Source organism: Kogia breviceps, chromosome 8, assembly GCF_026419965.1.
Source record: "Kogia breviceps isolate mKogBre1 chromosome 8, mKogBre1 haplotype 1, whole genome shotgun sequence".
Classification (NCBI taxonomy): domain Eukaryota; kingdom Metazoa; phylum Chordata; class Mammalia; order Artiodactyla; family Physeteridae; genus Kogia; species Kogia breviceps.
Genome location: NC_081317.1, coordinates 12,107,615 through 12,135,225, shown reverse-complemented (window position 1 = coordinate 12,135,225; position 27,611 = coordinate 12,107,615). Strand labels below are relative to the sequence as shown.

Below are 27,611 nucleotides of genomic sequence, written 5' to 3'. Positions count from 1 at the left end.
ACTATGGTGAGAAATTTGGGGACAGGCACAATTTGTTTTATTGCACGTAATCTATTGTGCTTCACCAATAGGTACTGCATCTTTTACAAACTGAGGGTCTGTGGCAACTCTGTGTCAAGCAAGTCTATTGGCACCATTTTTCCAACAGCATTTACTCACTTCATGTCCCTGTGTTACATTTTGGTTAATTTTTGCAATATTTCAAACTTCATTATTATTACATTTGTTATGGTGATCTGTGATCAATGATATTTTATGTTACTATTGTTGTTTTGGGGCGCCATGAACCACATCCATAAAAGATGGTGAACTTAATTGATAAATGTGTGTTCTGACTGCTCTATCAACCGGTGTTCCCCTGCCTCTTTCCCTCTCCTCAGATCTCCCTATTCCCTGAGACACAACAATATTGAAAGTAGGCCAGTTAATAGCCCCACAATGGGCTTCAAGTGAAAGGAAGAGTCACATCTCTCACTTTAAATCAAAAGCTAGAGATGATTAAGCTTAGTGAGGAAGACATGTTGAAAGCCAAGACAGGCTGAAACCTAGGTCTCCTGTGCCAAGAGCTAGCCAAGTGGTGAATGCAAAGGAGAAGTTCTTAAAGGAAATTAAAAGCACTACTCCAGTGAACACACAAATGATAAGAAAGCAAAAGAGCCTTACTGCTGATATGGAGAAAGTTTTATTGGTTTGGATAGAAGATCAAACCAGCCACAACATTCCCTTAAGCCAAAGCCTAATCCACAGCGAGGCCCTAACTCTCCTTAATTCTCTGAAGGCTGAGAGACGTGAGGAAACTGCAGAACCAAAGTCTGAAGCTAGCAGCGGTTGGTTCATGAGGTTTAAGGAAAGAAGCCGACTCTATAACATAAAATTACAAGATGAAGCAAGCCAGAAGTGCTAATGTAGAAACTGCAGCAAGTTAAACAGAAGATCTAGCTAAGATAATTAATGAAAGAGGATACACTAAAGCACAGATTTTTCAATGTAAATGAAACAGTCCTGTATTGGAAGAAGATGCTATCTAGGACTTTCATAGCCAGAGAGGAGAAGTCAGTGCCTGTCTTCAGAGCTTCAAAGCTTCTCCTGTTGGGAGCTAATGCAGCAGTGACATTAAATTGAAGCCAATCTTCATTTACCTTTCCAAAAATCCTAGCTAGGGCCCTTAAGAACTACGCTAAATCTACTCTGCCTGTACTCTAGAAATGGAACAAAACCCAAATGACAGCACATCTGTTTACAATATAGTTTACTAGATATTTTAAGCCCACTGATGAGACCTATTGCTTAGAAAAAATGATTCCTTTCAAAATATTACTGCTCATTGACAATGCACCTGGTCACTCAAGCACTCCAATGGAAATATACAATGAGATTAATGTTATTTTCATGTCTGCTAACACAACATCCATTCTGCATCCCATGGATCAAGGAGTAATTCTGACTTTCAAGTCTTATTAGTTAAGAGATATATTTTGTAAGGCTAGAGCTGCCATAGACAGTAATTCCTTTGATGGATCTGGGCAAAGTAAACTGAAAACCGGTTGGAAAGGATTCACCATTCTAGATGCCACTAAGAACATTCATGATTCACAGAAAGAGGTTAAAATATCAACATTAACAGGAGTTTGGAGGAAACTGATTCCAGCCCTCATGGATGACTTTGAAGGGTTCAAGACTTCAGTGGAGAAAGTAGCTGCAGATGTGGCGGAAACAGCAAGAGAATGAGAATTGAAGTGGAGCCTAAATATGTAACTGAATTGCTGCAATCTCATGATAAACCTTTAATGGATGAGGAGTTGCTTCTTATGCATGAGCAAAGAAAATGGTTTCTTGAGATGGAATCTACTCCTGGTGAAGATGCTGTGAAGATTGTTGAAATGATAACAAAAGATTTAAAATATTACATAAATTTAGTTGATAAAGCAGCAGCGAGGTTTGAGAGGATTGACTCCAATTTTGAAAGAAGTTTTGCTGTGGGTAAAATGCTATCAAACAGCATTGCATGCTACAGAGAAATCATTTGTGAAAGGAAGAGTCAATCAGTGGGGCAAACTTCATTGTTGTCTTATTTTCAGAAATTGCCATAAACACCCCAACCTTCAGCAACCACCACCCTGATCAGTCAGCAACCATCAACACCGAGGCAAGACTCTCCACCAACAAAAAGACTACGACTTGCTGAAGGCTCAGATGATGGTTAGCATTTTTTAGCAATAAAGTATTTTTAAATTAAAGTACATACATTTTTGGCATCATGATATTGCACACAACAGACTACAGTATAGTGTAAATGTAACTTTTATATATACTGAGAAGCCAAAATATTTATGACTCACTTTATTGCTATATTTGCCTTATTGCACTGGTATGGAACAGAACCTGCAATATCTGAGGTATGACTATATTATCCTTAGGGAATGGGAAACCACTGAGGACTTTTAAGTAGAAGAGGGACATGATGGTTAGGCAAACATTAGTGCTATGGGTGATGATTAAGAAATTAAGAAATTTTCTACCACCACAAAAATTATTAGGGTATTTTTATAGCTTTAATCTATACTTAAGTGATAAAAAACATAAATCTATACTTAAGTGATAAATTCAAAAGGTAGAGTTTCACATGTCCTAGTAACTGTCTAATTATCTAAACATGCAGGTATGTGGCTAGATAATTTCCACAATAAATGATACATACTTATTCCTAAACCATTAAAACTTGCTAATGGCCACAATGAAATTTGATACCTGGTTAGAATTTAGAATACCTAGGCCTAGTACAGGCTCTGAAACTTAGACTGAACAAATAGTTCAAACTATTCAAATTGATGATTTTCTCATCAGGAAATGAAAATCTCCCTAGAACACCTCACTGGTAGTCTTGATTGTTGTTGTTGGCACGAGACAGCAGTAATATGACCCCAGGAACATGAAGGTGGGGAAATCAAGTTATCATCTGAGAGTTAACTTAATAGTATCAGTTCACAATTCTCTTTGAGACTATATAAATACATTATAAAAAAGTATGGGACACCCCAAATTCTAATCAACACAATCTTACGTAGAATTTAAGAAAGAGCAGAGTATAACTAAGAAATCACAAAATAACCTACTTAAAGAAACACTGAGGAGGGACTTCCCTGGTCGCGCAGCGGGTAAGACTCCACGCTCCCAATGCAGGGAACCTGGGTTCGATCCCTGGTCAGGGAACTAGATCCCACATGCATGCCACAACTAAGAGTTCTCATGCCACAACTAAGGAGCCCACATGCCGCAACTAAGGAGCCTGCCTGATGCAACTGAGACCTGGTGCAACCAAATAAATAAATATTTTTAAAAAAGAAACACTGAGGAAATAAAAGGAGGAATTATTAATCCAAAACAGAAAAAAGAAACCCCCAAAACCAGATGATGGTAACATTCATCCAACCACCAAGGTACAGGGTGCCTCTTGGGCAGCATGAATGTCTATCCACCTGAGTTGTAAGATGTATACAGGTGGCTAACAGAGCCTGGTCCTATTAAAGTTCTATAAACTTGCATCAAGATCACCTATGAAGCTTTGAAAACTACAATTTCAGGTAATCAGGATCCCTGGTTTCAAGGACCGCATAATTAACAAGTATATATGAATGCTCAAGTCTCAATGGTATATTCTGGTATCAGATATACCAAATCAAAGTATCTAGGGATGGGACTCACAAATGTATACTCTTCAAAACTCCAGAAGTGATTCTGATGTGTATCTTCAGTTTAGAATCACTGCATTAAACAACAGAATACTCCCCTTGTTCTGATCCATGCTAAGCAAGCAAAGGTTTGATACTCTTCTACAGGAAAATAGCTATGACATGAGAATTAAAGTCATTTAAAAGTTTCACTTCTCATTACAAATTTATAAAATTGATAATATGTAGTATGTGACCTTGGTTGTGGTGATTCTGTTCCTGAGGAACCGCTGAAATTCAGGTCTCTAAGCCTATATAACCAAGGAAAAGACCTTCAACAATGGTGAGTTTATTAGAGTAAATGCCCCCGAAGAGAGGCCTTTTGGCAACTGTCAGCATGATATCCTTTTATTCATGTAAACACTGCTTTTAACATTTTAAACTACAGGGCAGTAGTACAAGATGAAGCATGAAGATGGAGCATGAAATTGAAATCTTTCTAAACTTAGTGTTATTCAAATGTCAGATATTAGGAGCAGCTGTAGAGGTATGACAATCATAAACCACAAATCTGTATGATACCGTTGAGGAAAACAAACAACATTAAGTCAACAATACAGTGTGAGAACCAAGCCAGTCACTTCAGGATGATAAATGATTTCTGTAATTTGCCTGCTTAGCCAAAAACATTATGTTCGAGGAACCAGAGATTCATTTCAATTGTTGCCTTAAGGACACAATCAAGCACTCTATCAGGCAGATAGTGTCTAACCCTCGTTTGTGGAGATAAGTGAACTCATTTGAACATATTTCCATCATCAATTAACCTGTTATCTCAAACTAAGCAGTGTGCCAAGAAAACCTCCTTTCTGCCTGTACTGTTTTCACTCTTGGACTATAAAACCAGCAAAATAGCTTAAATAAGCTTTGGTTTCAAATTCAGACATTTTACTTTATAGAAGTACTTTATAGATGTTTTGCTTTATAGAAGCCAATGGGTCATTCTATTTCCAAGTCCTTGGGCTTCTCAAGTCCCCACCAGTAACCTATACTCTTGTAACATGCAGAAACATCAAGGATTCAGCCTACTTTCCATACCTCTCAGTAACTGTCATCACCCATAAGCCTATTCGACAATGAAACTACATTTCTAAATAACTTAGGGTTCATACCTATCCTCTCTGCCAAAAACCCCACCATATAAATGCAGAGTGGGGCAGTATCCTCAACTTTCCACTCTCTTGTCATCCATAAGACAACATATGGGCCATCTTCAGATTAAAGTCTTTAATCTAATCACCACAGAGAAAGAGATAAAAATAATAATAGGGAAGTTAAAACATTACCTACTGTTATGAAGTTTTCAGTATGCTTCCTGACTCCCTTTTAAGATGGTAAACATTAATGAAGTAGGCTTCCTTAGTTCACGTTTACTATTCCAAGAGTCAAGTTTACCAAACTATTTCCCTCACAGTGTTACTGACACCTTCACGTATGTGTTCTTAAACCCACACATAGTAGTATCACACATATGCAGTATCACAGATGCAATAAATGCAGAAGGGAAAGTTTCCTTTTCACTCTTGTAAGCATTCTGTATTTCTGGGGCCTCTAGACCAGGTAACACCCATTCCAGGTATCTCACATCTAGGCATGTAATGTTTAGATGGTTGCTTGCTACTTACCTTAAAACAAGAAGCTCGATACAGTAGTTGCACAACATGACCAATACTTGTTTTTGATGCCTGAGGAAATCTTGGTTCTAGTCTTTGCACAACAAAAAGTACCAGAACTTTCCTTGAGAGAGCAGAACCATCTTCTAATGCCAGCAACACCAGCTTCAAGGCCTCTTCTTGCATAGCTAGAAGTAAAGAACATGAGTTCATGATAAATGAGGAGACCTGCAGATCATGCCTGTCAGACTACTTTGGGTATTAGTTTATGGTGGTTCATTATCTGCAGTCTGTAAATACTTAGCAGAAAAACAGGCCATCACACACGCGCAAATACAGTTTACTTAAAAAGAAATCAAGCAAAAGAAAACATGCGTTCTACTAAACAACCAAATAGAACACCAGTCAACAGAACTTAAACAAAATATATCTTCTGTAGGTATTTAATAGTCAACTAGATAATGATAATGTTAAAGTGAAAAAAGCCCTCATTTTAAAAACTCACAGAGCTACTATGACAATTAAATAACATGTAGAGAACACATAGTAATCTTAAGATAAATGGTAATTTTTTAATGCATGAGACTGTTGCTTTGTCTGTCAGAATTATTTTATATATAATTTTAAAGTGATATTAGCCCCTGGATGCAATACCTAAAGAAGGCATCCATTTATGTTGTTTTCCAGCCAGGGAGGTAGAGTATAATCTGAATCTAATCATGAAGGAGCATCAGAAAAACCCCAATTAAGGAATATTCTATAAAATAACTGCCTGTATTCTTCACAAATACCAACATTAGACAAAGAAAGGCTGAGGAATGGTTCTATGTTAAAGACGACTAAAAAGAGACATGACAAATAAATACAATACGTGATCTTACACTTGATCATAAAATGAAAGAAAATAAATGCCATAAAAGGCATTTTTGGAATAACCAACAAAACTGGAGTATGAACTACAGACTGCAGCATTGTACAAATGTTAAGTTTTCTGAATTTGATGAATGTACTGTTTTTACGTAGGACACATACTTAAGTGCAAGGGGTAAAGGGGCATGAAATATGCAACCTACTCTCAATGGCTCAGAAGACAGAAAGAGTGAATTATATAATAAATATAGCAAAATATTAAAAACTAGTGAATATGGATAAAGAGTATATAGGAATTCTCTGCATTATTCTTGTAACTTTTTGGTAAATTTGAAATTATTTAGAATTAAAAAGTTAAAAATACACTGACTCTCAATGAAAACAATGGAACTGAAAGATTATCTAGAATCTAGATTAAAAATCAAACCCCTCTTTTCCCAAGTAAGACATTGAGGTCCAGAAAAGTTAAGTGACTAGGCCAAGTTTCACATCTAGTTAGCAACAAAATTATAATTAGAACCAAGGACGTTTTTAAAGTTGAGGTAAAATTTACATAACTAAAATTAAACATTTTAAAGTATACAATTCACAATGTTGTACAACCATCAACTCTATCTAGCTCTAAGACATTTTCATCACCTGAAAGGAACTCTATAGCCATTAAGCAGTCACACCCCATACCCGTGACGAAACCCCCACCCTGACCCCATCTCTGGGAACTACTAGCTTGATATCTGGTTCTATGGACTGACCTTTGTTGATGCTTCATATAAATGGAGTCAGAATATTGTGACCTTTTGTCTGTCTTCTTTCACTTAAAATAACATTTTTGAAGTTCATCCACATTGTAGCATGTATCGGTTTCTCAATCCTTTAAATGGCTGAATAATATTCTATTTATAAATATACCACATTTTGTTCATCCATTCATCAGGACTGATGGACATCCAGATTGCTTCTACCTTTTGACTATTGTGCATAATGCTGCTATAAACATTCGAGTACAAGTATTAGTTTGAATACCTCTTTTCAGTTCCGTTGGGTATACACCTAGGAGTGGAACTGCTGGGTCATACAGTAATTCTACATTTAACTTTTTGAGGAACCGCCAAATTGTTTTTCCATGGAGGCTGCACCATTTTACATTCCCAAGTTCTCTAACATCCTTGCCAACACTTTTTATTTTCCACTTTTTAAATTATGGCCAACCTACTGGGTATGGTATCTCATTGTGATTCTGATTTGCATTTCCTTAATGACCAATGACACTGAGCATCTTTTCACGTACTTCTTGGCCATCTATGTATCTTCTATGCAGAAATGTTTATTTAAGCCCTTGGCCCATTTTTAAATTGTGTTGTTTATCTTTTTGTTGTCAAGTTATAGAACAAAGGATATTTGATACATAGTCTAGTGCTTCTTAGGTAAGGTAAATAAACATGAGGAAATATCCACAGGTAAGCATTCTTAAATTATATATAAATATGGATTTTAAAAATTATTTTTCAATTTAATTTTGTATTATGGAAAATTTTAAACATATACAAAAGTAGGGATAACATGTACCCATAATACAGTGGCTGACACTAAGGATTCATCTACTCATTATCCACTTTTCTAGTTTGTTTTGGCTAGAGTGGTTTGAAGTAAATCCAAAATAACATAGTACTTCATCCTTAAATAATTCATTATGTATTTCTAACACATAAGAACTTTAAATTAACATAACACCATTATCATATCTAAAAAGAGTAATATGTTTCCTTAATATCATCTAATACCCAGTTCAGGTTGAATTTTCTCCCACTGTCTCAAAATTTCTTCTTATAGTTGGTTTCTTTGAGTAAGTATCCAAATAAAGTCCATATGTTGCTTTTGGTTTGTATGTCTTCAAGCTTAAAGAAAAAAACCTATACTAGTTCTCCCCCACTCTCCCACCTACCTGTTTAAAAGAAAATAATTTGTTGCAGAAACAATCATTTTTCTAAACCCCCCCATTCTCAATTTGGCTAATTTTGTATTTGTGATGTTCCTTTATCCTCCTTATTTCATGTAAACTAGAGACTTGATTAGATTCAGAATGAGTTTTTAGCTTTTGGGTTTTTTTTGGTGGGGGGCAAGCATACACCTTATTCTATGTATCACATCAGGAGATACTTAAGACCTAGATGTCTCACCTTTAGTATTGTTAAGATTGATCAGTGGGTTTGGGCCTTTTTCATTTATTAACCTTTCATCTACTGGTTTTAACAGCCAATAACAATTCTTGCCTAGACCCATTAATTCATTTTATGTGATTTTTCTAACCTTAACATTGTTTTTCTAAATTTATTAGCTGGAATTTTGCTAAAAGAGAAATCTACCCTCAAAACCCTGAGAAACTCCTTGAAAGCAATTTGTAAAGGAAAGTCAGAAAAAACATGCTTGATTTTTTTCTACTCTTTTTCCAATTTTTAGCATAATGTGTTGGTGCTCTAGCAACTGCCAAAGATAACCAATTTATTTTTTCTGCGCTATCATTCCAAGATCATGGATTTTTTTTTCACATTTTATGTGTTTCAATCCATTACAGTCATTATTCATTTGGAGGTTCAGATTGTCCCACTTTTGTCCAGTGGGAGCCTTTCCAAATTCTGTCCTTTTGACAAGATTCCGATGGTCTTTAATAGCTTTATTGCTTTCTAGCACAAGACTTCCCAGGTTCATCTTGTACTTTTCTACCTTAGAACTGGGATAGGGCTTCCCTGGTGGCGCAGTGGTTGAGAGTCCGCCTGCCGATGCAAGGGACACGGGTTCGTGCCCCGGTCCGGGAGGATCCCACATGCCGTGGAGCGGCTGGGCCCGTGAGCCATGGCTGCTGAGCCTGTGCGTCTGGAGCCTGTGCTCCGCAACGGGAAAGGCCACAACAGTGAGAGGCCCGCATACCACAAAAAAAAAAAAAAAAAAAGAACTGGGATAAAAAATTTATTAAAAGAGCCCTGCTTCTTTTTAGTAGGAAATGGTATTTATTAAAGGCCACAATTTGGGTGCTATGGCTATTCATTGCTTCCAAGCCTTTTTTTAAAAACATCTTTATTGAAGTATAATTGCTTTACAATGGTGTATTAGTTTCTGCTTTACAATAAAGTGAATCAGTTATACATATACATATGTTCCCATATCTCTTCCCTCTTGCGTCTCTCTCCCTCCCACCCTCCCTATCCCACCCCTCTACGTGGTCACAAACCACCTAGCTGATCTCCCTGTGCCATGAGGCTGCTTCCCACTAGCTATCCACCCTATGTTTAGTAGTGTATATATTCCATGCCACTCTCTCACTTTGTCACAGCTTACCCTAGACAGAGCTAGGAAACAGTCATTTTCTAGAAAAAGAAAAATAAATGAGTCTGTACTTATATTGCCAATTCAAATTTAAGAATGCAGGGTTTTTACATAAATTCTTTGATTTCATACTTGTATCTCTTTTTAAATGCCCAAAACCTTGGTTCCTGATGGCATTAACATAATTACCTACTTGCTTTATCCTACTATGTGTCTGTATAATAGTTTCAAAATAACAATACCAATAGAATTATAAACAATATGACTAGTGAATACAATTTAGGATTTATTATATATCACACTAGGAATATAAAAATCAAAAACACTGTGTTCTAAAGTCACCTGAAATAGTTCATTCCTGATGAATATGCCACCAACTTATGAATGTTTTAGCTTTTCATTCTTAGGCGTTTTTTTGCTTTATGCATTTTATTTAAATTTTAAAAACTTACATTTACTAATAATTGTTTTATGATTACATAAAACATTTACATGGGTACAAACTACAAATCAACGTACACTGAGCGAGATCTAGCTTCTGTCTCTATCTGCTTTCCCTTGGTTCTTCCCTATTCTACATGTTTATTATTTTTTAATTTTTCCTACCATTGCTTCCTTTGGAAAACACAAACAAATAATTAGAAAATGGTTGTCTCTCTCTCCCTTCCCTATTTAAAAGTGTGCTCTACTATAAGAGGCACACTATTCTGCACCTTGCTTTTATTTTTTAACTTAATGTATCTAGAAATCACACCCAGCAGAATATATACATTTTCCTCATTACTTTCAACAGATGCATGGTAGTCCACTGGAAGGATATATACCAGTTTACTAAGCCAGTCTCCTATTCATAGACATTCAGGTTGCTTCCAGATGTTTACTATTATAAACAGTGCTTTATAACTATGCATTCTGCATTTTTTGCTGTATTTATGGGACAGATTCCTAGAAATAGCACTTTGGGGCCAAAGGGTAGCTGCAGAGGTGATTTTGCTAGATATTGAAAAATCCCTCTCTTTAAAGTTTGCACCACTTTGCATTCCCACTATTACTGGATGAAAGCACCTGTTTTCCCACAGTCTTGACAAGAGACAAAAGTTGTCAGACTTTTGAATTCTGCCAATCTGATAGGTGAGAAATGGTATTTCACTATAATTTTAATGTATATTTCTCTTAACATGAGAAAGACTGAGTACATTTTTATGTTTGAGGACCATTTACATTACTTTTTCCCTTGAGTTGTCTGTTTGCATCTTTAGTCAATTTAATTGGGTGGTTGGTATTTTTCTTCTGCGTTTTTACAAGTACCTTATATATTAGTTATATTAGCCCTCTGTATGTGATATATTTCCCCAAGTTTCTCTCTCTTTTTTTTTTTTACTTTTCTTATGATGTTTTATTATGATGCAATTAAAAACATTATATAGCCAAATACCAATCTTTTCTGTTATTGCTCCTGGATGTGGAGCCAAAGAAAACAGTGTTTCCTACTCCTAGGTTATAAAGGAATTCACTCATGTATTTGCTTTTATTACCTACACAATTTATTTTTTAATAGTAAGTATTTCTAACCTACTTGGAATTTATGTAGCTAAGGAGTATAAGAAATACATCCATTGGGACTTCCCTGGTGGCACAGTGGTTAAGAACCCGCCTGCCAATGCAGGGGACACGGGTTCGTGCCCTGGTCCGGGAAGATCCCACGTGCTGCGGTGCAACTAAGCCCGCACGCCACAACTGCTGAGCCTGCGCTCTAGAGCCTGCGAGCCACAACTACTAAGCCCGTGCACCACAACTGCTGAGACCCATGTGCCTAGAGCCCATGCTCCTCAACAAGAAGCCACTGCAATGAGAAGCCTGCGCACCACAATGAAGAGCAGCCCCCACTTGCCGCAACTAGAGAAAACCCACGTGTAGCAACGAAGACGCAATGCAGCTAAGAATAAATAAATACATACTTAGAAAAATATTTTTTTTTAAAAAAGAAATACATCCATGAAAAAAAGAAATAGAAGAAGAAAAAAAATTACATCCAATTTTATCTTTTTTCCACATGTCTATACAGTGGTCCCAATGCCACTTAGTAAAAAAGTTCCTTTGCAAAAATAAATTCATCCTAGCCTATAGTTCTAAATCAGAAAGGCAAAACAATAAAGCTTCAAGAAGATAACACAGGAAAGTACTTTATAACCTGGGTATAGGTAAAGATTTTTTTAAACAGAATGTAGATGATGGTAACTATAAAGGAATCATCCCCTGGTGATTCTTATTTTTTCTAATAATTTGTTTCCCAATTTTAAAGACAATCATGAACTTTTAATTTCTTTCATAAAAAGGTTTACTTTTCTTTATTTACTACCTGTGTATTATTAGGCCTCTAACTCACTTTTCTAATTTGTAAAATTGGGTCTGTGTCACTTTTCTTAAAGAAATGAGAAATTCATTCTAAAACACTATCACACTGTTTATCATATAAATTATGATTAATAAAAACTAACTTACCTTTAATTCTGTCAATATTTGTATGTATAAATCTGAGTATTCTCACCTACTCCTAGAAATTGGCATCTTCTAGCTCTGATAGCCAATAAGAAAGGCAAGACAGTGATATATCTTACCTGGCCCTAGAAACTGGCATCCTCGAGCCCTGACAGCAGCCCATAAGTTGGCAGACAATTGCTGAGGGTTCTGGTGCTGTAATATTAGTTCCGTTACAGTTCTTTCTCCAAGTGAACGGGCTGCTCGTATGGCTCTTACACGACCTTCTTCCTCCACCAGTTGACAGTTTACAAGTGTCACCAGTTTCCTTTGCATTGGACGGCTCAGTGCACTCTGGTTCAAACTAGCTACACCTTTAGGAAAAAAGGAAACTAGTTTTTTTCAATCAAAAAAGACAAGTCAAATTTCATTATCTATTTAATGAAAATATCTAGTATTTAACTATTAAGCCACAATTCCTAATCAGTCCCCATAAGGTACTTTCCTTTTTTTTTTTTTTGCGGTATGCGGGCCTCTCACTGCCCTGGCCTCTCCCATTGCGGAGCACAGTCTCCGGACGCGCAGGCTCAGCGGCCATGGCTCAACGGGCCCAGCCGCTCCGCTCCGCGGCACGTGGGATCTTCCCGGACCAGAGCACGAACCCATGTCTCCTGCATCGGCAAGCGGACTCTCAACCACTGTGCCACCAGGGAAGCCCCACTTTCATTTTTTAACAATGAATAGTTTGTCCCTGTTTATTACTACTCTGTGGTAAATGGAGCCTAATTTTTAGTTACTTCGAATTTTATTAGGGTATTCTATTCTCTAGGCTATGTGTGTCCCACAAAAGAGAGTAATTTGGGTTTATTTAGTCTATTCTTCATCTTCACTAAAACTATTGAAGATAAATTTAGAGCTAAATAAATGAAAAAATCTAAATGTAATGATTAATAACAGCTCTAGTTTTGGGGGTTTTTTTTGTTGTTGTTGTTTTGTATATAAGACATTTAGAACATGGTTTAATGACAAAATCTTTAGATCCAATTCCCTTTTCAGATTCAAAGATATTGCTCCAGTACTTCTTCCCTCTCTCCCACATCATCAATTATTCCCTTTCTACTTGATCATTTGCATCAGCATACAGTAAGAACAAACATGCTGTTATTTCATACATCTTAAAAAAATTAATAAATCTTTTTATTCATCCCTTTTCCCCTACCTGCTCTGCCCCATTTCTTTCCTCTGTTTTGCAGCAAATCCTCTAGAGTTGTCTATATTCACTATCTCCAAATCCTTGCTTCACAATCTTTAAAACCTACTCCAGGGCTTCCCTGGTGGCGCAGTGGTTGAGAGTCCGCCCACCGATGCAGGGGGCGCGGGTTCGTGCCCCAGTCCGGGAGGATCCCACATGCCGCGGAGCAGCTGGGCCCGTGAGCCAAGGCCGCTGAGCCTGCGTATCCGAAGCCTGCGCTCCGCAACGGGGGGGGGGGGGGGCGGGGAACAAAAACAAACAAACAAAAAAACCTACTCCAATCAAGTTTTTGCCACTATCTCTTGACCAAAACTGCTCTTCTCATAACAACAACTACCTCATCTTTGTTAAATCAATGGTCAATTCTCAATCCTTATCTCATCTGACCTTTCAAGAGCACTCAACACAGATCACTCCTAACTCCTTTAAAAACATTCTTTACTTGGCTTCCAGAACACCCCTGTCTCTTAATTTTCTTCCTCCTTCTTCCTTTCCAGTCTTCTTTGCTGATTGCATCTTTTCTTCTTGACTTCCTAATGTTAAACGGCCTAGGACCCAGTTTTTGTTTTCTTCTCTATCTATACTCACTACTTGGGTGAACTCATCCAGTCTTATTGCTTTAAATACTACCTGTATGTCAATGACTCCCAAAATTACAGCTCCTATACCTCATTCCTTAACATATATCCACTGGTTACCTAACAGCATCCAAATGAAGATTTGACCTAACAGCATCCAAATGAAGATTTGACATCTCAAATTCAACATGACCAAAACTGAACTCCTGAATCTTCCTGTCTAAACCTGATGTCCCTGCAGTATTCCTTGTGTTAAGTTGATGGTAACTTCTCTTTGGTGCTCAGGCTCCAAAACTCAGGAGTCATACTTGACCCTGCTCTTTCTTTCATACCCACATCCAATAATTTAGGAAATTCTCTAGATTCTACCTTCAAAAAACATCCAGACTGTCCACTTCTCACTACCTTGTCCCATCAGCCTATTAACCAATACCCTGGTTCTACCTTTGTCCTTCTACACTGAATTCTCAACAGAGCAGCTAGTGTGACCCTTTTACCATTAGTCATATCATGTCATTCCTCCGGCTCAAAATCCTAGAGTAACTCCCCAATTTCACTCAGAGTAAAAGCTCAAGTCTTTAAAATGGCCTGTAAGTCTGTACATCATCTGGCCTCACCATTTCTTTTCATTATCTCATACTGCTCTCCCCCTCACTCACCCTACTCCAGGTACATTCTCCTGTTTTCGCTCTTTGAAGACACTAGGCATGCCTTGGGGACTTTGTTATTTCTTCTGCCTGGAACAGTCTTTTCCCAGGAACCTACATGGTTAACTACCTCACCTCTTTCATCTCAAGTTCCAAAGCTACCATCTTAACAAGGTCTACACTAATCACCTTGTTTAAAATTGCAACCCACCCTTTTCCCCTCACTCTTTCTGATCCATTTAACTATAGTGTTTTCTTTCCACAGCAATTATCATTTATAACATAGTGCCTGGTACTTAGGACATGCTCTTTAAGTATCTGTTCAATGAATGAATGAGGTAGATAGGATAAGTTTCTCAAGGAAGTCACTGTGTCCAAAATATCCAACAGTGGAAAGCACAGAGCAGATACAAAATACGTACCTGATTAATTCACTCACTCAACAACTTTTTATTATATCTATGACCTGCTAGCTACTGAGGATGCAGTGATAAACAGAAGAGAATTCCATTTCTGTCTCAGCACTTAACTTACTGAGCTTATATGCTTATCTCCCCAATAGACTGTGGGCTCCATGAAGACCCTAACCTGTAAGTTATATAAGTTAACTGTAAGTGCTCCATAAAATTTAATAAATGACTGAACACATGAAATTGTCTTAGTAGGATTCATTAAAACTAATATTCTGCTATAGCACCATTAGTTTAATCAGTGAATATAAACATTGTATAAATCTCAATATGTAGTATGTCTGATGAATTCTTAAATAACAATATTGATTATCTCTAGAAAATAGTATAATGTTCCCAATCAAAAAGATTTCCATGATCTCTTTAAGCAAACTCATTTGTCAAAACTCAAATTTAATAGGGTATCAACACAAGTCTTCCAAAATTAATGTATTACCAAGTCCTACTCACCCATAAAAATACTTTTTTATGAACTTACCTTTACCTCCACTTAGCGGTTTTAAGTAGAGTGCCAAATCCTCAACACATTTCTTTGCAACCTCATAGTGTTTGTTCTCACCTAAATTACTTAACTTTACTGATTGATGATCTGGTACCTAAGAAACAAAGAAAAATTGAAGAAATACATTCATCCAGTTCATGCAATTGTTAATTTTATATTTGATAATAATCCTGGTGAGTATAAACTTCTAATACACAGACAATCAAAGTAGTTTAAGTAAAATTAAAGCCAAACACCTAGCCAATTAGCCAATCTGCTTTCCAAGAACCAAGGATATCATACTTAATAGCATGGGCTGGGTGAATTAATGAGAGGAAAAAAGGAGGTAGTTAATTGTACAATGTATCAATGTTATTCCTTGGGGATGATAACTATGCTATAACTTTGAAAAATGTTAACATTAGGCGAAGGTGCAGAAAGTTAACAGGTTCTTTGGGTACTGTTTTTTGCAATTAAAAAAAGTATTTCAAAATAGAAAGTAGGGAAAAAAAGGCAAGAACTTTTTTCTTTCCCCTTAGCACTTGGCACCTGCTTTCTATATAATTTACTTATTATATTTTATTGTTTATGGTCTGTCCCCCCTTTGCTCTCAATGAAAGGTCAAAACTTGGGTAAAACCTTGGGCAGTCTTGCAACTGCTACAAATGATCTTGAGTAAATTATTTAACTGCTCCAAGTCATGGTTTCTCTATCTGCAAAATGAAGATGAAAATCCCTATTTCACAGTGCCATTATGAAAATTCAGTTTAATTCAACAAATATTTATATTCATGGAGTGCTTACCACATGCCAAGCAGTTTTAGGCAGTAAGCATCTATCAGTGAGCAAAACAGACAAAATATCTTGCCCTTGTGTAGCTTACATTCTAGTAAAGAGGAAGCAGCCAATAAATTCTTTTTAAAAATAAACAAATATATAGTATGATAGAAGGTGGTCAGTAAAAATTATACAGCAAGGATAAGGGGGATTTGAGAGTGTTGGAGGGGGACTGCAATTTTAACAGGGGTGGTCAGGATAGGCATGCTTGGGAGTCATGACATTTGAATATAGACTTGAAAAAGGAGAGAGAATGAGTATCTTAGGCAAAATAACAGTCACTGAAAAAGCCCTCAGGTGGGAACAAGTTTGGTACATCTGACAATTGGTTAGGAGGCCAGTGTGGCTTAAGCAGAAACAGTGAGGACAGAGTAGGAGATAAGGCTGAAAAGGTAATGGAAGTCACATTGTAAAGACCTGCAAGATAATTTAAGGACCAACTGAGAGAACATTTATAAGTGAAAAAACAATACCTGACCTATAGCAGATGCTAAATGATAGCTAGTATTATTACAAATAATCTACAGTATTTTATTGAATCCAAGATGCCATTGTTTGCAAGAGGCACCACTGTTTTATGTACCATTAAGGAAAAAACTGCCAATTAATTTATGACACAATATTGATAAATAGATGCATCTTGATTTCAGAGTGTCTTACTGGATTATGAACACTGAAAAGAAATGTGCTTTAAAAGGAAAACCTCAAATATCAAGACACTAAAGGAATGCAGTATTTTAATTCACTGAATTTTCTAAGTAGTGATTAATCAGAAAAATCCTTACTTTCTTGCTTTAATATGTAGTACATGAGGTACAGAATTTCATCTTCTTCCTCACCTGTAAAATGGGGATAATACTACCTGAAGAACTATGACAAGAATTAGTAATAATAGATGTGGACTGCTTACTATCATACCTAACATAAAGTAGGCCCTCATTAAATGAAAATTATTATAAATCTAGGGTCTTGCTGATTCAGTAAAATGATAAATAAGATATGCTATTTTTATAGCATATGAGCATAAGCAGAAACTGCAGAATTTGTTACTGACACTCTAGAAATTGGTTTTCTATATATACATCTTATATATGTATATATACCTATAGAGACCTATTTTCTCATTTATAATATCATCCTAAAAGTCAAGTGAAGTTTTAAAGAAAACCAAAAAACCTCCATTTAAGGGTTCTAGATGGTTGATTTCTGGCCAAAATTTGATGACATTTCTTTTCACACACCCTAATGACTAAATATTTATGTATGCTTATACAAAAATGTTTCTTATCCACCAAAATCTCTTAAAAACATAACTTTTGACCACAGCACTGAATACAAAAAAGTACATATGCAATTTACAGTTTTGCATAAGGATTTATGACATTATCTAAAGAAAATCATTTGCGGAATTATGAAAATCAGGTATATTGAGTATTTTTTATGTCTCAAATATCCCTAAACATACTTTGTACCCCTTAATGAACAAAGTTCTATAATTATTACTTATACCAAACACGTAAAATCCTGAAAGGTTACCTGGGCTCCAACTAACTGGAGAAGTGCGAAGTTGACAGGAAGCACATCAATGTCTGTGTTGATGGCAGTCTGATCAAAAGGACAAGCTTTTCGGTGAAGTTTATTCAAGCAGGTCTTGCAAACAGTGTGTGAACAACCTAAACTGATGGGTTTGTGCACATTCTCATCAAATTCATTATAGCAGATTGGACAGGACAGAAATTCTGTCCATTGAGCTGCCTGCACAGGCATTGTGGAAGCTGGATTCTCGGGTTAGCAGTCTAGCAGATCATTATTTTGCTGGATAGTGTTTTGTAAGCTGGAAATGGACAAAAGTAAGAATTAACCACATATTCATCATTCACCTTTCAAGAGTTAACTGCTTAAGTCAACCATCACAACTTCAAAACCTAAAACACTTTTAAAAAAATAAATTTATTTATTTATGGCTGTATTGGGTCTTCATTGCTGTATGCGGGCTTTTCATTGCGGTGGCTTCTCTTGTTGCGTAGCATGGGCTCTAGGTGTGGGCTCAGTAGTTGTGGCACACGGGCTTAGTTCCTCCGCGGCATGTGGGATCTTCCTGGACCAGGGATCGAATCCGTGTCCCCTGCATTGGCAGGCGGATTCTCAACCACTGTGCCACCAGGGAGGCCCAAAACCTAAAACAATTCTGAATAATTCTATATGCTTTGAACATCTTTTTCTTTAAATCTATTTGCTAAATTAAATTTCTGAAATTATTTTGTGCAGAAACAATATCCTAATAGTGCTCCTTCTGACTAAACATATTTATATCAGTTGCTCATCAAAGCTTTCATGTATTTTTCTTAATGACCACACCAAATAAACAGATTAACTTTCCACAATTTCATTTTTAGAAAAACAAATTACTTTGGATTGCTAATTTAAAAAAAAAAAAAGTGTTTCCCTTGGATATCTACGACCCCAAGCATAGTAAGATATGACCTAAGAGTTAGTGAACTCTGGAAATATTGATCCAAACAAAATCACAGTGAGTCAGGAGTGAAGGAACAGCTTTGCCACCTGAATGACCAAGTCAGTCAAGGATAGCTCACCTTGGCAGTTTCACAAAAGAGGAAATCTCTGGTCAGGACTTGACTATGATGCTAACTAAGGTACTGAAAAAGTATGAGAGAAGACTGTTAATGATAGAGTCGTTTGTCCATAAATGAAAGAACGATGCTAACCTTAAAATACAGTGCCGGGCTTCCCTGGTGGCACAGTGGTTGGGAGTCCGCCTGCCGATGCAGGGAGCGTGGGTTCGTGCCCCGGTCCGGGAGGATCCCACGTGCCGCGGAGCGGCTGGGCCCGTGGGCCATGGCCGCTGAGCCTGCGCGTCCGGAGGCTGTGCTCCGCAACGGGAGAGGCCACAGCGGTGAGAGGCCCGTATACCACAAAAAAAAAAAAAAAAAAAAAAATACAGTGCCAAGGGCTTCCCTGGTGGTGCAGTGGTTGAGAATCTGCCTGCCAATGCAGGGGACATGGGTTCGAGCCCTGGTCTGGGAAGATCCCACATGCCGCGGAGCAACTAGGCCTGTGAGCCACAACTACTGAGCCTGCGCATCTCGAGCCTGTGTTCCGCAACAAGAGAGGCCGCGACAGTGAGAGGCCCGCGCACCGCGATGAAGAGTAGCCCCCGCTCGCCGCAACTAGAGAAAGCCCTCGCACAGAAACGAAGACCCAACACACCCAAAAATAAATAAATAAATAATTTAAAAAAAAATAAATTTATTGAAAAATACAGTGCCGAAGTAAAAGAAAAAAAAAAGACAAATCTTGAATGTAATTCCCTACAATACTTTAGACAAAACATCTCAGTTAGTGATATATATGTAATATATATATATATATATACACACACACACACACACACACACACACACACACATACACACGACCAAAAACTGTCAGGTCCAATGAGCAAGATGTTGAAGAATAAAATAATATTCTTATCTAATAACTCTAAGCAGAAAAACAGCAAAATACAGTTAGTTGACTCTTCAACAACGCAGGCTTGAACTGCCCAGGTCCACTTATACACATATAATTTTCTTTTTTTTTTTTTAATAATGCTTTTTAAAAAAAAAAAAAAATCTCTATTGGAGTATAATCGCTTTACAATGGTGTGTTAGTTTCTGCTTTATAACAAAGTGAATGAATCACCTATACATATACATATATCCCCGCATCTCTTCCCTCCTGCATCTCCCTCCCTCCCACCCTGCCTATCCCACCCCTCTAGGTGGTCACAAAGCAGGAACTGATCTCCCTGTGCTAATCTCCCTGAGCTATGCGGCTGCTTCCCACTGGCTATCTGTTTTACATTTGGTAGATACAGATATTTCTCAGTAGTAAATACTACAGTACTACGGAGTATGGCTGACTGAATCCAAAGATGCAGAGAGGAACCATGGATACAGACGGACAAGTATAAATTACATGTGGATTAACCCCAGCATTACTCAAGGGTCAACTGCTTAAATTTCTATCTTTATATATGCATATGATTAAAAGGCACACAGGGAAAACAATGACAGTGATTTTTCTTATTCCTAAGATTAAAACGTTCCATAATTTTTAATAAAATATTTAGTATCAAAACCTCTAATTTAAAATCTTTAGATCCTGGGACTTCCCTGGTGGCGCAGTGGTTAAGAATCCGCCTGCCAATGCAGGGGACACAGGTTCGAGCCCTGGTCTGGGAAGATCCCACCTGCCGCGGAGCAACTAAGCCCGTGCACCACAACTACTGAGCCTGCACTCTAGAGCCCGCTAGCCACAACTACTGAGCCCATGCGCCACAACTACTGAAGCCCACGTGCCTATAGCCTGTGTTCTGCAACGAGAAGCCACCACAATGAGAAGCCCGCGCACCACAACAAAGAGTAGCCCCCGCTCGCGGCAACCAGAGAAAAGCCTGTGCACAGCAACGAAAACCCAACGCAGCCAAAAATAAATACATAAATAATTAATTTTAAAAATATATATAAAAAATAAAAGAAAATCTTTTGATCCCGAACTTGAACACTCTACATTTCACAAATTTTCTGCATCTTCCAATTCAAAACTTATATAAGTCTGACAGATGCTCTCTGGTGAACAAGAAATCTAGGTATTTAGGGCAATTATCAGCCAATACTTTATTTCATAAGAATGTTTACCAATCCAAATACATTAGTGCCACAGAAATTAGATGTTTAAAAATGTAATCAGATTCAGGACAGAAAAGTGTATAACTCATTCTCAAATAACCCCACACTCAAATGAGGAATTCTATTAGCCTTTATTGTGCTTTTTATGTTCAAAAAAACTAAGGTTTTAAAAAATACCTTGGTAAAAATGAATTACAGAACTTGCTGTGTAAAAAGTACCTACACAAACTTTTTCTCAAACAGCTTTGATGCAAAGTATCTAATATCTTTATTTATAAACTACCCAAATCTTGCAAATTATGTTTATTTTACACATTTCACTTTCACATTTCCACATCTGTCAATGCCATCTATCTTAAAAAGTTTGCTTCTGACTTCAGAGATGAGCACTGAGCAGGTGAACACATCACTCCTTGAAACTATTCAACATTTTTAATGTTTAGTCTTCTAGGCAGCCAAATTATACAAGGAAAAGACCTTTAAGGAAGGATGAATTTCATGTTAAATCTAGTGCTGAGAGCCCTAATTTAGTTAATAACTTGAACTGATAAAATATTTATCAAAACAAGACACTGCATCTATTTTTTTCTTAATGGCCACCTGTTTGGAAATGCTAATTCTGTGGGTTAGGATACCATGGGCCACTGGGTAATAGGAAACTAGTAGCAAATACTCTTTCCTTATTTAGTTTTCCAAGATCATCCTGAAATGCTTTACGTTAAAGTTAATCAGTGGGGGAAGAAAAGCCATTTCAGTTTGAACTAAACAAAAAAAAATGCTCTTTCATATTTTCGCCTACTAGTTTTGAAGTGTTTCAAATTATTCGGGAATATACTTGATAGTTTTAATATCTCATATGTGTTTCTAGGTCTAAGAACACCAAATGTTTTAATATAATTAATGCTGAGAAATTTAATTTCTAGTAGAAATCAAATAAATACCTTTGAAAGAAAAAAAAAATTTGCCAAATTCTCCTTCTGCTATGTGTCAGATTCTAACTTTCTGACAGGAAAATTACAAACTGAACTTTCCTGGTAAGATATAAGAAATGGTTTGACTTTTTAAAATGTTTTTCCTCAGTACCACTGTTGATAATTCCTCAATTATGATAAAGACAAAATAAAATTCTGTCTGAAACACTGAAATGTTTAATTAGTGATGACAAAACTGACCTTTCATCCCTTTCAAAGACACTTTGTAAATGTTTACCTAGAAAATATTTTTATAATTATCAAAAATGATAGTCTGTCTCTATAATTTATTTTTTAAAAAGCATCTAAATGACCCATAGCAAGCTAATAATATATATTGATGTGTAAAACTTGCAGGTTTATACTAATACATGCCATAGTAACTTACTTGAAACTATGGAAGTTTTAAATTGCTAATAACATTTATATTTAATAGTAAAGTAAGTATCCATCCTAAAGATACTCCCCAAACATCTCAAATTGAGATAAAATGGCTTAAAAAGCCCATACCTCTAGATATATAAAGGACTACTTAAGAAACACATTCAAATTAAATTATTTGTATTAAGTCATTTCATTTACTAGTTACTAAAATTGAAGAATAACAAGATAAAGCATAGGAGTGAGAATTGCTATATTAGAGAGGAGACCTTAAACAGATTTTTACTCAAGTAATTTTTCAGGCTATAAGTTCCTTGTAATGCATACTAACTCATAAAACAGGAAGAGTAATAGACACCTCTTATATGATGCAAATTAGAAATTGCTTTATTAAAGGCAAACTGCTTATCACCTAAGTACTTTCATTTTCTTAGTCCACCATGATATTATGCACTCAGTTCAGGACTATGAAACTTGATTTTAAAATGTCAGAGTAAGGTTTATGCCCCGTTCACTACTGTATAATAAAAAAATAGAGTATTTCACAATTCCCTTTATAAAGATGTAAACATTAGGGCTCAGGTCTGTTAATTAAAACATTGTTTTCATTTTAGTTCACCCATGTGAGAAACATAAGCTACTGAAATGGACTGTAACAGTACTTCTCAATTCAGAAACCTTAAAAATAATTAGTTTGGGACTTAGAAAATTGTATTTAAAGCATCATAGGTACAATTTAGACCTTAACCTATAAAACTAACAAACAAAACCAATGAAAATAATCTGTAAGTTCTAAAACTCAGCATTCAAACATATGAAAAGGACTGGAAAAAAGGAACTAAATTACAATGTTAAAGACTATTACACGTGCTTCAGTATATGTTATGAAAGATATATGACCCAAGTTTTACTTCTAAAATCCACTATGGGGTTGAACTCAGTTTTTTAATAAGTATGAGATTTAACTTTCAATGTCTTCTATTAGATAATTTTCTATTTTAACTAATATAACCAATAAAGTTTTGCTACTTTAGTGATGACTACCTGAAAAATACTTTTTTTGAGATAGAACTTAATTACTTCTGCCTATTAAATAATGGCCACTGGATAAATTTACCCTTCATATTATCAAAGTCTTTAGCCTTTTGGTTATTCTGATTATAAGAAGACATTCTGTCAGGAAATTTTTGGTTTTCATGCATCTACTTCTATTCAGATAATTTAATTCTTGAAAGAGCAGTACTCTAGAACTGGATTGTCCAGTAGAAATATAATGTGAGCCACAAGTAATTTAAAATATCTAGTAGTTGGGAGGGAGGCTCAAGAGGGAGGGGATATGGGGACATACGCATGCATATGGCTGATTCACTTTGGTGTACAACAGAAACTAACGCAGTATTGTGAAGTAATTATACTCCAATAAAGATCTATTAAAAAAAAAGAAAAAGGAAAATATCTAGTAGTCACATTAAAAAAAGAAAAACAGGTGAAATTAATTTTAATAATAATTTATTTAACCCAATTTATCCAAAATATCATTTCAACATGTAATCAATATAAAAATTATATTTTAAATTCTTTTTTTTTGGACTAAGTCTTGAAATCTGGTGTGTACTTTACACTTATAGCACATCTCAATTCACACCAGCCGCATTTCAAGTGCTCAATTGCCACATGTGGCTACTGGCTAGTGTTGGACTGTGCAACTCTAGAGTACTTAAAATTGTAAAGTAATACTCAAAACTAATTTTTATTAAGAATTTGAGGTTAAAGTTACATCTACACTTAGGAAGGTTTTCATAAAACTAAAAAGCCTGATGATCATAAAGAGGTAACTTAACATTTATGAGACTAGGTGCAAAACATTATTTTAAATTTTCAGCTGGCTTTATTTTACTACATGCTTCCTTTTTCCATCAATAGAAAATGAAACTTCAACACAGTCCAACCAAAACAATAAATAAGTACTTATTATAATAAGATCTTATTGTAAGTTTATCATTATTTGATATTGCATACAATGTGGAAGTTCTATTTCTGAATATAAAATTCTGTGTAAAGAAAAATGCTTTCCCTCCCCAAAGAACTTTTTTTACTTTTTTCAAACTGGAAGACACAGCAAACTACAAAAGCAGAAAATGAATTAATGAAAACATATGAACAAAGAACATAAGTCTTCTTACATGTCAGGTTAACCAAACAGTAATAACAGATCAGGAGTAATTCAAAGAATCCACTAATGAACACGACTGCAATTAAATCCTCAAAGAGGCGCCAATTTGAATCATAACATCTACTTTTTCTAAACATGTCTGGAATGTACGTTTAACATTTTGTCCTTCTAGCTATTTTCCAAACTCTAAAAATTTGGAAAACATCAATCTCCAAATCAACAAAAACGGCAATATTGAAAGATGGTCTTTGACAGGATGTAATGGCCTCGATTTCTTCAAGAACTGAACGTGGAAGTAAAAAACATAAGAAAGGGATGTTATGTTAGAACAGTGGTATAGCTTTTTAGACAGATAAAAGAATCCATGAAGTCTTCTTAATGTTTCGAGAAGCCACAACTAAATTTTTATGTTTAACTATAAACAGGCTGCAGAAAGCTAACTAAAATACTTCTTTCTTTGCTTTTAGGTATAATTATATCAATTGAGTGTAGCAACATTAACTTTCTCAAGTTAATCAAAAGTTCCTATTGGAACTTAAAAGTTTGACTAATACAAAAATAGAAAAAAGATTACTTAAGCATTTTATTTGGGATACAAAGTCATTTTAACACAGGTTAGGGTTAGGGTAGGAATTAAAAAGAAGTGGCCTAGCTAAGGGGAGAGTAGGAATTAAAAGGGAACTAGGTAGTTTTGGTTTTTTTTTTTAAAAAAAGAAGAGGGTGGGAATCATGAAATTAGATCTACTTTATGTCAGTGATTACTTGAGGCGATTTTGATGTCAAGGTTCTATTTGCCGGTATCTTAAACTGTTCTGTGATTCCAAGGATGGAAATGACAGCTACCCCCATCTTCTTCCTTCCTGAAAGCTAAGAACAGAGAAAAGTAGAGCTGCTTCTGAGAAACAAAGATGCTTTCTACCATTCTTCTAAGATGGTGGAAGAGCCTCCTTAAGAGGTTTCCCCAAGATGGAAAAATGAAGGAGGGAAAGAAAACCATAGCAGAATTCCCTGGCTGTTTCAACGCCATTGCTCCGTCACAACCACTGTGCAACCCCTCTGGTCCGGCCCTCTCCCTCCCAGGAGGTTAAGCCCTCCCAGGGCATTGTTTAGCCGGGGTCCCTATTTACCACTCAGATCGCCTCCACCATTCCTGCTTTAGGATCTCGGGAAGCCCCAGGGCAGAAAGCCGAAAAGCCAGGAGAGGACTTGGTTTCGAGGACCTCCTCCAACCCCACTCTTACTAACTGGTGTAGAAAAGGAGGAGGAAAGCCTGGTCTTTGCTTGCACGGGTTCATTAGGGGCAGAAGCGTCCCCTCGGCCGGTGTCGAGCGGAGGTGGCCATTAGCGCCGGGCGCTTGGTACTGAAAAAGCCCTACCGGGGCGAGGGGCCTCCTCCGGCCCGAGACTCCGGGCCCGGTCCGGGTGTCAGGTGCGGCCCTCGGTTCCCTACCCTCGGGGCACCGGCGACGACAACGCACAGACCCCGGGCTGAGATCGGTCACCCGCCCGACCGCCGGGGACCTGGGACCCAGGCTGGCCCCGAGCCGCATCGTGCCCGCCCCCGCCCTACCTGAGGGGGACCGGGCGGGGTCGCTAAGGGCCGCTCCCGGGAGCCCCGCGACCGCGCGGCTCGGCGACGGAAGCGCCTCGTCTCGCCGGGGCAGAGCTCGGCGGCGGCTTCACGGCCTCAAACTCCATCGGGAGGTACAGGGACAGCCCCGTTGGCGGCGGCGGAGGCCGCGACGGGGCTTCCTCCTCCCTCCGCCTCCGCCTCCTTCTCCTTCTCCTCCTCCTCACCAAGGAGGCGGACCTGGAGGGATCCCGACCTACTTCTCGCGAGAAGATACTCCCCACCTCACGCGAGATCACGCCTGACCGGGAGTTGGGGAGGTGGAAGGGAAGCGTAGTAGCCCCCGCCCCCTGGACTGCGCATCAGTTTTCTTCGGGTCTACAGAACCACCCCTTCACGTGACTAGGGAGCTCTGGAGCACTGTGGGAGGTGCTGTTAGGAGGCTTGGGCAAGCCGAAGGGCTTGATGGGAAACTCCCTGTGCATTCATATGCGCCTCTAGCCAATCTCCTAGACACCGATTTGAGCCAGTGTCTGACTCCCACTGTGGAAGGCGTGGTATGGATTGAGCATAATCTGAGGCATCTGTATTATATTGTACTCACTCTCCCATAATTAAATGCTGACAGGATCCCTCAGTCTCTCCACATAGGGGCCAAGCAATCTCCCTATTTTATTAAAAAAAAAATTCGTTTGCCTGGCACTAACGCCTTATCTCTTTGTTAAAGAGAGAATTCTGGGCTCCTCAGAAGCTGGCAGGGATAAAAATTCAATCACAAATTCTGGCGTCAATATCTCAATAAATATTTGTTGAAGGATTTCTTTTCATAGTAAACTGCAAGGTAGAATTTATTGTTTTTATAAATGAAGAAGCAGGCTGGGAATAGGGATCGGGGAAATACATTAGTGGACTATATTACGTGCCAGGTCCTGAGTTACGTAATAAAATTTTTAATTTTACTATTTTGTTTTACATGCTCATCAAAATAATCCTAAAAGGCAGATACTATGTACTCTGTTACTGATGAAATACTGAAAAACACAGGTTAAGAAAATGGCCATGAATTTTATTAAACTCAAGTCACTTTCCAATGTGAAACCGGATGTCCAACAAAAGCGTTTATGGAAGTAAACCCACCACAAATTAGAAGACATATGGAAAAGTAGTTTATAAACTATAATGAGTTTAAATATATATATACATACGGTTATTACTACCCAGATGGCAGGAAAACATCAGTGTTTTAAAAAAATATATTCATTGGCCACATCAAAGATTTTCTTACATGCATTTTTATCCCTTTCAGTCACTTCTCTTTATGAAATATATGCCAACCGAATAGAAAGGTTCCCAACAATGATTCATTTGGTTCATTGTTTTCCATTCAACTAGTGATGAATATATACATATCTTTTTTCCATTCCACTGGACAGTGGTATGTGATAAGGTGATAAGATTTCTCAAAGGTGACCTGATCACATTTAAAACTTCAATTCCAATTCTCCTTCCCTCCCTGCTTTATTTTCTCCAACTCCGTTTTCAAGATCTGA

The 27,611-nt window shown here is 37.2% G+C and overlaps 1 protein-coding gene across 4 annotated transcripts in view; it reads right to left on the bottom strand.

The window, feature by feature from the left end:
• Positions 1 to 26,328, bottom strand: part of RC3H2 (ring finger and CCCH-type domains 2) — a 47,281-nt gene extending 20,953 nt beyond the window's left edge. For 2 of the 4 annotated variants that reach the window (XM_059073018.2, XM_059073021.2), the window contains exons 1-5: positions 26,062 to 26,328; positions 17,812 to 18,109; positions 15,436 to 15,553; positions 12,151 to 12,384; positions 5,354 to 5,529 (exon numbers count right to left, since the gene is read on the bottom strand). In XM_059073018.2, the coding sequence (XP_058929001.1) occupies positions 5,354 to 5,529; positions 12,151 to 12,384; positions 15,436 to 15,553; positions 17,812 to 18,042 (759 nt within the window). In that variant the 5' untranslated portion in view covers positions 18,043 to 18,109; positions 26,062 to 26,328. The remainder of the gene's footprint in view (positions 1 to 5,353; positions 5,530 to 12,150; positions 12,385 to 15,435; positions 15,554 to 17,811; positions 18,110 to 26,061) is intronic. The other 2 variants (XM_067040784.1, XM_059073019.2) reach the window with 1 other exon arrangement.
• Positions 26,329 to 27,611: the final 1,283 nt, after the last annotated feature.